This window comes from Atractosteus spatula, chromosome 4 (genome assembly GCF_055471065.1).
Source record: "Atractosteus spatula isolate fAtrSpa1 chromosome 4, fAtrSpa1.hap1, whole genome shotgun sequence".
NCBI classification, from domain to species: Eukaryota; Metazoa; Chordata; class Actinopteri; order Semionotiformes; family Lepisosteidae; genus Atractosteus; species Atractosteus spatula.
This window is the reverse complement of record NC_142709.1, coordinates 9125372-9138032: the sequence shown is the minus strand read 5'-3', so window position 1 is coordinate 9138032 and position 12661 is coordinate 9125372. Positions and strand designations below refer to the sequence as shown.

The 12661-nt window shown below is 36.8% G+C and overlaps 2 protein-coding genes across 4 annotated transcripts in view; one reads left to right on the top strand and one right to left on the bottom strand.

Annotated features, from left to right (window-relative positions):
• col4a1 (collagen, type IV, alpha 1) overlaps positions 1 to 4851 on the bottom strand; it is an 87219-nt gene extending 82368 nt beyond the window's left edge. The window contains exon 1 of the mRNA XM_088912620.1: positions 4619 to 4851. Within this exon, the coding sequence (XP_088768746.1) occupies positions 4619 to 4690 (72 nt within the window). The 5' untranslated portion in view covers positions 4691 to 4851. The remainder of the gene's footprint in view (positions 1 to 4618) is intronic.
• A 175-nt stretch (positions 4852 to 5026) lies between these two features.
• The window catches only part of col4a2 (collagen, type IV, alpha 2), a 104429-nt gene continuing 96794 nt past the window's right edge, over positions 5027 to 12661 (top strand). For 2 of the 3 annotated variants that reach the window (XM_088912619.1, XM_088912617.1), the window contains exons 1-3: positions 5027 to 5154; positions 5563 to 5669; positions 5758 to 5812. In XM_088912619.1, the coding sequence (XP_088768745.1) occupies positions 5605 to 5669; positions 5758 to 5812 (120 nt within the window). In that variant the 5' untranslated portion in view covers positions 5027 to 5154; positions 5563 to 5604. The remainder of the gene's footprint in view (positions 5155 to 5562; positions 5670 to 5757; positions 5813 to 12661) is intronic. The other variant, XM_088912618.1, reaches the window with a different exon arrangement.

The window sequence follows — 12661 nt, the reverse complement described above, 5'->3', positions numbered from 1 at the left end:
ATGTGAATACACATCTTTTAAAGAATGTAAATGTGCATACTAAGTATCATTTCATTGTTTAAATATTTAGAAATAGCATCATACAAGCTTTGTATGTACCTAATATCTCAGGATTTTAGATCCAGTTAAATAGCTCTATGCAGAATTTGCACATATTATTTTAACTTAAGTGTTAGCTTCTAAGCTTCTTTAAAAGCTTCTGAATTTTCAACAAAGTACTGTAATGTAGTCAAAACAAAATCATGAGCACAACAAACTCACTGGGTCTATTAAACACACCATGCTGATTGTCCTAGATATTGCTAATTCAAGGTAGAGCCGATTTTATCTATGTAAGATGCAAGTTAAACATTTCATCCAGGACAAGAGCATGTTAACGAGCACATATGAATCTGTGAACACACTGGGGTTTTTTCTCTTAATCCAACATCTGCCTTTCGTTTCACAAGACCAAAACTATGACATTCCTTAAATTAGAAAGAATTGGAGATTTGTATTGTACTCAATCATTTGCAAAAGAAGGATTTTGCTCAATAAATTGCTCAATGTTTTTCATGGCAGTACACATTTTTCAGCACTTAAATGAAAATAGGAAAACAAAAATACTGTATGAATTGACTGAAAAATTGACTGAAAAATATCATTTGTATTAAATATGATTCTTCAAGGTATGAGAGATACTGTACATTTCAGGCCAGGCTAGGGTTAGGGATAGAAATTTGACACCATTGAGAGGGTTTATCCAGTGGAATGGATTTTCTTCACAATTTTAATATGAAGCATTTTTGGAATACACTTCCTGTACTATGCAATATAACTGCAGCATCCATATCAATCCAAAAGATGGGAGAAAATTATCACTCTTCCTAAACTTCACCTGGGCCCCAAGGTACAGCCATTGGGTTAAAAAATGTCTAACTACTGTGGGATTGTTAACCCTAACCCTAGCTGGGGTTTACATTAAGCAATTCTGCTATCTGTCTCTGAAGCCTTCCATTCATCAGATTTGGATTCATCAATCCAAAAAATATGAGCCTAAAAAAATGAGATCCATTTATAAACACTCTTGTAAATTTGTCTTCTTCAATAATGCATCTTCTATAGCCAGGCTTTCAATCAGTTGAAAAATGCTATTAACACAGTATTTAAATGAGCATATATTTCAGGCCAGGCTAGGGTTAGGGTTACAAGAACCATCCAATTGTGACACCATTTATACGTGTGGTTCCACTTGAAATGATAAAATTGAGAGAGTTCACCCACTGGAATGGATTCAGTTTTGGAATACAGCATACTGTATACTAAGTATTGATATACCTAATTACAGTACTAATATCTGTGGCATCTTGTTTATCTAGATACAGTTTACACCAGAAATGTTCATACATTTTGGATTTGGTCATTTCCATCAGACACATACAACATATATAATTAAAATTAGTACAGACCTTTTCATCAATTTTTGTCTCCAACCAATTCTCTGATTCAACAGATTAAGAGTTATAGCCCCACCATTATTACAAAGCTCACAGATCTTATTCTGCTACATTAGCCAGGTACTTTTCCTTCCTTTGACATTCCAAGGATCTTGTTTTCTAAATATTTTTATTCTGACTATACTAAACGCTTTGAAGTAAAAGTTCACATAAATTCTCCTTTATTATTTTTTTCAAGGAAATCGTCATGCAATGTTCTGCTCTGTCAACACAGTAGAATCACTTGAAGAGATGAGATAAAAATGTGTGGGATAAAAATTCCAAAAATAGTGTTTAGACTGATTAGTTCAATTCTGACTGTCACTGAATATGATTAACTGTAAAAAGTCATATTTAAAATTGAATAAAATGTTGCCAGACACACAATATACAAATAGAGGACATTGTAAACCACAAATAAAGTATTCATTTTCTAAGAATTAGAATAGTGTTAGAGTAGATCTTCTGGGGGACTTTTATGAAGATCCTTAGATACTTTCTTTGAAAGCTCCTTAGATACAGTATATAGAGAGGGTCCAAGCTATAAAAGTAGCATGGCACTAATGTAATTTAAGATATTAGAGGTATTAAACAATAGGAACATGACCATGTTAAGATTAAGTAAATAAAATTCTCAAAGTCATATGTTGATTACTGTTAATGGGAAATTGATGAAGTAACAACAGGTTCCTCGATTCCTCAAATACATTACTAGTGATACTCTCTCTCACCTGCTTCATAGCAGCTCACAGGTCCTCCTTAGCTCTGCAGCCTTTGTCTTTTGTGTAAGGCACCTGCCCTGGCACCTTCACACTGAATGGTACACAGCACAACCAACTGCACTAATAACTGAGGCTTACACCAAGCATTCATGATGCAAACGTTGCCCAAGTGCATAAAATAATTATTTAGGTTTTAATTTCACTGGGGACCTGGCAGCAGCATTACCAGCTTGTAGAAGGACCTTGTCAAATATTAGAACCTGATCAAAGTTGATTCTGATCAGTTTGGAATTTAAGACCTACTGTATAATGGGCAACAGGCTGCTGTTGAAAATGGTTTTGATGGACCAGTGAGTGGCACTCTGGACCAAAATTTCCCAGGCAACACCTTCTGTACTGTAGAAGGTGCGTTAAACTATGAACCTGTCTATTTGGTCATTAAAAATGCCATGACAGGGGCATGGGCAGATGGTGAAACTGAACTTTAGTCAACCTAAAGCACCCCCTTACCTCAACTGATGAAGCTGTTTCTCACTTCTCTACCTGAACTGCTCTTTAGTGGTACAAATGACACATAATGGATTCTGTGCAACATCTAGATGAGTGCTGCACATCAGTGCAGAATGATGTGGGTTTCCTCCTTTTAAGGCTCTGAGAGCCTTTTGGATGAGAAACACTACACAAGTGCTTGGAATTATCCAATAATCTCATAATAGACACTTGCCCTTTCACAATGTCACTTATGTCAATGAACAGAACATAAAATACAAGTTCCAAAATCAGACCACAATGATCCAACATTTCATCTCAATAAGCTAATATCTTATAGGAGGAAAGCCAAACACCTTTAAACATGCATGATCCAGACGTATACAGTACCTACTGTGCAGAATAAAGATTATCTGTTGCAAAAAATATCAGGATGCTTTAACGGGTAATTTACTTACAAATAAGACAAACTTCCATCTTGGAGTGGCTGTAGTCAACAAAACCTTGATAATTTTTCAGAGTATTGTTGAGAACAATAGAAAAGGACAGATCAGTATGATTAATTGTGTGCAGGACATGAGACAATAAGGGAATTAGAGGTACTCTTGAATGTCCGCTTGTTTTTATGAGAAAGAGGTTTACGAGAGTGAGAGTTTACTTTTGTGAGTTTATGTAGATTTCCCTTCCTACATTAAGGTAAGGCACAGAGCACTCATTATTTCATTTAAACACTGTATTTTCATTTTTAACACATCCAATGTTAGAAACTGACTATGGGATTGTGTACTCATTAATAAAACAAGATTAATCTTTTGAGCTCACTGAATGCCATTTAAAATATCTCTGAAGTACACATACAGTACTGCTTCATACTGTACTTTCTTATTACTTTATACATCCAAACAAATTCCAATGGTGCAGTTAAGGATGTTGCATAACATATGAAACAGAAAACATACATATTTGCAGGTTTATTTATTGACATTATTACATAGGCTGATGAACAGCAATCAAGCTTGGTTCAGATTCTCTGTCAGTTTTCTGCTTTTTAATGGGACAGGAAAATAGATATTTAAACCATTTTGGATTACTTGAAAACAGGAGCCTAATTTAATTGTCTTTGACACTCTTAAAACTAAATGTGTTATCTAATATTTACAATCCTATAGTTGCAGTATAGCCTGTATATAAAGTATACAGTACATATATTTATAGTCATACATAAATATGTAACTATCCAGCATTTATCCACTTACGATTTGACATGCTTTCCAAGAAAAAAAAGGTGTGATTGTGGGGCAACATACTTACCACAATATAGTGGTTTTTGTACTAGATATGACAATGACTAGTTTAACATACTTTTCAGGACACACAGTTTCACAGATACTCGGACAAAACTTCTAAAGTTCATTATTGATATCGGTGCTTTGTGTGGATATTCATACTAAATGAATGTACATTGAATTCAGAAATAAAGTGAACGGTTAAATCTAAAACAAGCTGTATTTCTAAAGAACTTCACTCCTGTCATATCTAGACATACAATATACAGTAAGTGTTTAATACATGGTATATTATTTGAAAAGGACTATGCAGAAATTGATTGTTCTCAGATAAGGAGTGGCATATTCCCTTACCTAACTGATAATACTCATTATGCTGTATTTGATACGTTGCTAAAAATGAATCCCTAATTTCCACAGGTACACATTTCAACAGAAGTCAACAGTCATAAAGTTTAACACGATTTGTAATTCTTATTGTAGGAAAAAAGTTCTTAACTCTTTGCGAAGTTTTAGAAAGCTCATATTTACACACTACGACTTTTTTAAAAATAATTCTAACAAACCATTTCTGTTTGTTTTTTTTTTAAATATTATCATCACAAGAACAACAACAACAACAACGATAATAACAATCGGTACTCACCTCTGCTCTAGTCTCGTAAATGTTACATGAGATGACCGCTATAAGCAGCAAGGCACAGTTGAGAAATACCATTTTAATGTAAGACAATGAAAACTTTTTCCTACAAGTTTTCAGTGTCCCAGCAGGACACTTTTGCTTCGCTTTCTAAGCTGTTCGAATAAACTTTCTTTTTTACTCAGAGCTTATTGACCGCGTTTAACTTCATCTTTGCCTTCAGTAAACCGTTCTGACTTAACTGCACAAAACTGCTGCTCCTTGATATTTCTACCCCACCCCCTATTTCTTGCCATCACCACCCCAATTCTGAATCACAGACAAAGCTACACTTGAAGTTTGTGATTGTAAGGAGTGGGTTTGCCATACGTCCTATAAAGATGTTCAGTTGAGTCTCATATTTTGAGTAAATACTTGAACGCAGTTTTCCGGGCAATAGCAACAGTACACCTAACTTTCTTTTGAACAGCGGCTCCTGCTTTTCCGAGTGATAGTCCCGATTTTGGCGCACTACAGCACAGACATTGTAAGCAGACGTTAATGTAAGTGTAACTATATTACCTTTTTGAATTCAGCTTTTTGTTCGTGTTTTAACAACCATCATTCCAGTCAACAGGTGCTTTTTACTAATTTTCAGCAACATAAAAAATGTGTCCATATGCTACAAGGGTGAGAAGTGTTAAGGATAGTATAGATAGTGTAGGAGTAGTGTGGACTACTCCTGCCTAAACAGAGATCACAACTTACTTGTTATACCTGAGATAGTAATGCTCGTGATTTGTATATATGTTACGAGAGTAGTGATTGTGTTTCAAATTTATTTCGGATGCTTATCAAATTTCTAGTACGGCCGATGGCATTTTAGAATCGTCTGTCATTGAAAACCTGTATGGTGAACTTGATGATAATAAAATATGATCAAGTTTCTAATTTGGAGATGTCTCGTTTAGACAGAAATGAAGTAGCACCTGGAGAATATTAGGGAAGAAGGAATGAAATTTGAAGTGCGGACAGACGGAGAGATGAAAGGTCAACAGATGGTAGCCGAGAAAACAAGGCAAGTAGAAATGCACGCATATGTCATTTTTATGTCAGAATGTCGTCGTGAATATATTGTTAATTCTACTCTTTTTTTCTCTTTTCAGGTTTCTGCTAATATGTTTATCAATCCTTGCTCTTCTGGCCACTGAAGTTCAAGCAGTAAGTTCTGTCATTTTTTTTGCATCCGGTTAGAATGGAACAAGAGTTAAAGAAATGCAAATAGGGGAAACATGGTTTTGATAAATACATCTGGACAAATGACACTTTTTAATTTACCGAATCATTGTCCCTTTTAAGAGAATGTACATTTCAGGAAAACAATTACATTGACATCCTTAGATTAATGCGATTTCAACATACCAAAACGTCAGCCCCCACATAGAAAACGCTGAGGTGCTACTTATTATTGTTTATCGGTTTGTCACTTTAGAGATTTCTATTATGCGTTAGTGGGAATGTCTGGATGGCAGTTCAATTGCTATGAAGAATATGTTCTATTAGAACAATAATTTTACCCCTTTTATTAAATTAAGAGTACCTAGAGTATTTGGAACTGTTGACAGATTTATATACCAGTTGTGTCTCTGTACGAGTTTTATGGGGAATTACTAACATAACCCAGTCCCTTTAGCAAACTAATCCAATTACCAAACTAAACATTTCGGATAATACAGTGAGTAGGTGTGAAAATTGTTTTATTGTATTTATTTTACCATGGTTTACCACAATGAATTGAATACCCTTCATTATGAGCAACCTTTATTTTAAGTCTGCCATACAGCCATAATCAAATAGACTAAACATTTTAAAATCTGTGTAGCATGTACTTTGACTTCATAATATGCTTGGACACACAAGAACAGAAGAGGTACAAATGAGAATTGGCCATGTAGCCAATCTAAGTCATAAGGCCCTCAAACAAGCTACAGTATTCAACTATGTTGTTGAAGTTTATACAATTTTAAAGAAAAGGCTGGATGAGATCCCTGAATAAATTAAGTACTAAAAACCAAATAACTTAGATGGACCTAATGGCCTTGTCTCATCTGTAACCTTTCTGGTGTTCAAATGGTTGTTGAAGGAGATTTCTTAAAGATCAAAATGAGTAACATTTTGTTTCCCTTAGCACAATACATCTTAAGTGTGTTTGTCTACTTGTGTTACTATGTTTGTGAACCTCCTACTTTGTTCCAAATTCTTTTACATTGCAGACCTAAATGTACTGTAATTAGATCTTAAGTGAAGTCTTAGTAGAAGATGAAGATTAAGCATACACTGTACTATATAACACAAAGGCATGAGAAATACGTTTTTTTTACTGTAATTAACAACAGTAAGAAGTCCTTGTGTGAATAAGTACAGTATGTCAAACCTGAGATTCATTAACATATGGCACCTCCATGAGCAGCCATGACTTCAGCTAGTTACTGTACTCTATGTCCTGAAACTGTTGATCCATCTCTTGCATTACTTTTGGTTATGACATTTTGCCCATTCTTCCTTACAGAACTGCTTCAAGTTAGTGATATTGGATGGTTTCAGCATGTTTCAAATTCTGCCACCGTCAATGAGATTTAGGTCTGGATTTTGACTTGGCCAATCCAAAATGCAATATTTCTTCTTCAGCCTTTCTAATGTAGATCTGCTTGGATATGTAGGATCAATTATGTTGCTGTATGACCCACTGTCAGCTTCGTTTCAGCTGTCAAATTAATTACTTTATATTCTCTGACAGCACTTGCTGATACAACACTGAATTCATGGTTCTGTCGATATGTCGATATGATGGCAAGTTGTCTGGATCGTGATTCTGTCATCATGATGCTTGACAGTCAGGATCAGGTCCTTCTGTTGGAACGCAGTGTTTTGTTCTTGCAACACAAAATGTTTCTCATTGTGATGAAAAAGTTGAAATGGGTGGAAATGTTCTTTTAGAATGTAATGGCTTTTTCCTGTCCATCCTCCCTTGAAAACCATTCCTGTTCACGCTTTTCCTGTGGCTGAAGTATGAACTCTCTCCAAAATGACAGAGGTCTGCAGATCCTTAAATTTACTAGTTCATTTTGACTTCTGTGTTCCTGTTGAGGAGATCCTGGCAGGATGACCAGTCCTGGGTAGAGTTGTGGGTCTTGAATATTTTTCATTTTAAAACTGTCTTTCTGACAGTGGATGGATGGAGCCCCAAATGTTTCAAAATGGTTTTGTAATTGTCCCAAGACTAATGATCATAAACCACTTTTTTCTCTTTTTACTCTTCTTTTGCTGTTATAATATCGAAAGAACCTTTAATTATTATTTTTACCTCATTTGCAATATTCTTTTTTATTTCTCCCTTGTATTTTCTTACATTATTTTCAGAATATCATAAATGTTAAGAATGCATCACTCTATTGTACTGTATTATAGCCTATCCATATTTTTCCAGATTTTGGTAACTTTTTACTGTAGTTCTTATGTCTTGCTTAAGTCTGTGGTCACCGGGGAAGCATCTGCAGTCCATTCTGTGTATTCCAACCAAAGTAGTTTTGGAGATATTGCATGTGGCAACCTATTTTTCATCAGTGAAGAACCGAACACAGAGGTCTCCTTTGGAATCCTGCAAAAACCCACTATACAAGAAGAATGATTTACAATAGGGGACATATTTACTCATGAGAATGGTGCTACAAATATTCCATATCTCCAGAATTTCTTTTTGTGGATATGACAGAACAGCTTCTTCACTGGGACCTACATAGTCCTAACATGAATCCCATCCAACTAGCGTGGGAACATGTAGATGGAGAGATATGAAACAGCTGGCCTTTGACAAATAATATATTGGAGGCATAGCAGAAATGTATCTATTTGTAAGTGAAATCTGGATCCGTTATAACACAGGATCTGATTGACTTGCTTTATGGGTTCAAGCACTGTTCTTCACAGTCTAGGTTAGTTATTTTATTATGGTAGGACATTCTATCTATCCCCTGAAAAACAATCAGTCCCATAACAATATAATTTATAGGATTAGCATAGCAACAATTTCAAACTATTACAATAGAGTGAATTGGTTAGGGCCAAATGCCGAGTAGCCCCGATCCTTACATTAAACACCTAGAGATATGTGCATGTTTTTTAGACAAATATGTAGTCTGTAAGGGCTACTGTATATCACTGTGCAAATATGCAAACCATTCTGCAAGGAAGAACTGGTTATTTAAAGGTAGATGGATACTTAATAATATTGAAATCTTGTTTGAGGCTTTTGAGCATTTGGGTGTTCAGTTGACCTTCTGTGATTTGGTGCCGCTAATAGGATATTGAGTGTATGCATGTTTACACTACCATGTTACATCAGGCAGGTAAGGCATGATTAGTAATATATACGAATGAATTTAAGAAAAATGCACTTAAATGCTTAAGAGTGCTGGATGTGAAAATGTCTGAAAGCGAAAGGAAGGCTAAAGGAAATGTTTCAACAGTGTACAGGAACATATTTGTATAATTTATAAACTATCTTAGTCTTGCACATGGAGTGTATTGGCACACAGTATGTCCTGACCTGCCCCTATTTCTGCTTGGAAAGTGATACCAAAAAAGTTGCTTTAGCAGGGCTGTTCACTCCTACAAAGTTTTCAATGAATGAGGTCATGACATGAATACAATAGCATACAATACTTAAAAGAAAACTGACTTCGCTTTGTATTCCTCGTAAAACAGCAAAAATAGATTGAAAATGATGAGGTATGATGAACAGGGTGCAATGTAAAATTAAAGTGATTAGTACTTTACAAACATTTTAATCAGATATGGGATAAAACGTGACAAAATATGTTTGCTTATCTCTTTTTCTACTTTCATATTTTACACAGTCTATAATTTGACGGATATGGATGAAAAATTAATTCAAAGGATTTTCCATCAGTCTGCTCACATTTTCCTTTATGCATTTGTATACATTTGTTTGAGCTCGTTTCATTTAAGCCATCAGCAGCACTGTTCTCATTTCATTTCTTTCTGGTTGCACATTCTTTATCATGAAGCTATTTGAAAATGTGAACCACAGAAACAAAATGGAGATTTATCTCAAATGGTCAAGTAGGCTGGCTTAGGAGGTGTTGGCTGATTACTTCCCAGGCTGCCCTCAGCAAGGGTGGTGGAATGCTGACCTTGACTGTGGAGATTATTGAGAGAAGAAGGAGCACTGTGTGCAATTCATGAAATTGGTTCACATGCCCTCTTTAGTAGGCAGTACCAGAAACTTATCATAGAATCAAATCTAATTAACTTTGCTGAGGTCATTGTGACAGTAAAAGATCTCCAAAGTTGGGGTGCCATTGTTCAATGTTGTATGGAATGTGGATGCAATACTCCTGATGAGGGTGTGCTTCAACTACAGGGAAATCTTCTCCTCTGCTTCCCTAACAAACTCTGTCCATTGTTGAACATCCAGTTGTGAAATAATATGGTTTATGTACTTGTTGTGAAACAGTGGACACTCTAGTTTGATCTGTGTTTTGTAAATCTAGAGAAGGCAGATGACTGCATTCCTTGAGATGTGGCTGCTGCTGCAGGAATATAAGGTACTGTAGCTTGCCAGTGCTGCATGCTATCAGGTCCCTCTATCCCTCTACTCTCAGATTGAGAACTATATCTGTATTCTTGGAATTAAGTGGGTTTCATTCAAAGTGGGTGTTGAACTCTTCCAATGATGCATTTTCTTTCCACTCCTGTTTGTGATCTTCATTATGAAGAGTGTCCAGTTTGGAGATAGTTTCTATGTTGATTACAGATGGTGTTGTCCTCTTTGACTGTGATCTCCAATGCACACTTGAATAGTTCACTGCTTAAGGCTGGCTAGGATGAGAATTACGACCTCCAAATCTGAAGTTAGCGTCCAACTTTTAAAAAAAAGTGTGCTCTTTAGATGAGGAAAGGAACAGCTGCCTTTAGTGGAGAGGTTTAAATACAGTGCTGTCTTGTTCACAAGTAAGGGCAAATGGTATTGTGAGGTTGGCCATTGGATTGGTAGAGTCAGAAGGTTGTAGGTACTGTGCTTGTCCATGGTGAAGTGAGAAACTGTGGAAAGGAGGTTTTTCCTTGGGGTTGCTGGGCTTAATCTCTGTGGCAGCTTGAAAAGCTAGGATATCCAGTATGGCCTTGGAGAAAATTTGCTACTTGTCTGAATCAAAAGGAGCCATTTGAGGAGGTTTGGGCACAGGTCAGGATGTTTGTTCCCCTCCACCCAGGAGACTCCACTGGAGTCGTACAAGGCTCTTCCTACTAGGCCAGTGGTTCTCAACCTTGGTTTTGTTTCATGAGGGGTCACATGGTGTTTGTAAATGGTATCAGCTTTGTACTATGTTTCAGAGCTGCCCTCGTTCAGGTATATTCCCTGAAATGTAACCTCTTCAAAAGGGAAGAAAAATATTGATTGTAATAGTGTGCCATGCAGTGCTCTTCCCACTTCTGTCTATCAATGGATCAACTTGTAAGAGCTGTTAGAAATAACAGCAAGCAAGATGAGTAGAGACTGCATAAAGCTAACATAAATGTTACTTAAGGTATTGGAAATGGTACCTTTGAAGGGTAATTTTGACACTCAGAACTTACAAAAGAAACACATTAAATAAAACTCTAAACAACCAAACACATTTAAAGTCATCTACTGGTACTGGAGTTGTAGAGCTCAGCCAGAATGAAAACTATGAGACACAGTGTTCCTCCTGGATCAGGGCTGGGGTACACTGCCCTGGGCTCAGACCTTACAGCTCATAGTGAATGTTCTGGAGGAGCTCTAATCCAGCTCTAGATATGGGCCAGGCCAGGTGGCAATCTTCACTTCTTTCCCTTCTCAACATAATGCTACCAAACATCATTACAAGCCGATTGTAAATGGATAGATGGATTCAATTAAGCCCACGGAAAGTCTACATTTCTTTTATTCTCGGATGTGTTCTTTGAACAATGAACAGGCAACTTCAAGGACAACCATACAGCTTAGCTTTGAATTTGTCTGACACTGCATAAGTGTCAAGTGATTTTTTCAATAGGCCATTATGGTCTATACATTGAATGGGTTGATAATTCTTTATACTTATATAATGCTTTTCTGGACACTCCATTCAAAGCGCTTTACAGTTAATGGGGATTGCCCTCCTCTACAACCAATGTGTAGCCCCACCTGGATGATGTGACGGCAGCCGTAGTGCGCCAGAACGCTCACCACACATCAGCTATCAGTGGGGAGGAGAACAGAGTGATTCATAGATGAGAGAACATGGTTGGTAAAGGCCACTGGAAAATTTGGCCAGGATGCCAGGGTAACACCCCTACTCTTTTTCGAGGTACACCCTCGGATTGTTAATGACCGCAGAGAGTCAGGACCTTGGTTTTACATCTTATCCAAGGGACAGAGCCTTTTTACAGTATAGTGTCCCTGTCACTATACTGGGGCATTAGGACCCACACAGAGTTCCCCCCTTTTGGCCCCACTTGCACCTCTTCCAGCAGCAACCTTAGTTTTTCCCAGGAGGTCTTCTATTCGGCTACTGACCAGGCTCACACCTGCTGAGCTTCAGTGGATTGCCAGTTGTGAGTTGCAGGGTGAAACGGCTGCTTGCATGTTGTAGTACTGTTAGCAGATGACTGTGGGAAAACAATATAATTTCATTACTTTTACAGCTGATGAATGTGATCATGTAATTCTTATGCAAGTTGTGTCTTCAGGGAAGGTGAATCTTCTGTTTCTACTTGCAGCCATCTCCACTATATAGCCCATTATGAGGATCCTTGCACTGTATCAGGCAAGCAAGGCAAGGTGGTGACATGGTGAAGAGTATCAGAGCTTTCAGCGATTGTTGTCCTTTCCTGAGGAAAAAGGCAGCCGCCTACTCCAGATGGGTTCTGAGATTCAACTTTTCATTGAAGCAGACAAGTATTTTCTAGAGAAAGATGGATGGGAACAGAAGAAATTGATTTAAGTGAAGAAAACAGAATGGTTTTAGTGTTGATAAATTATTTTCA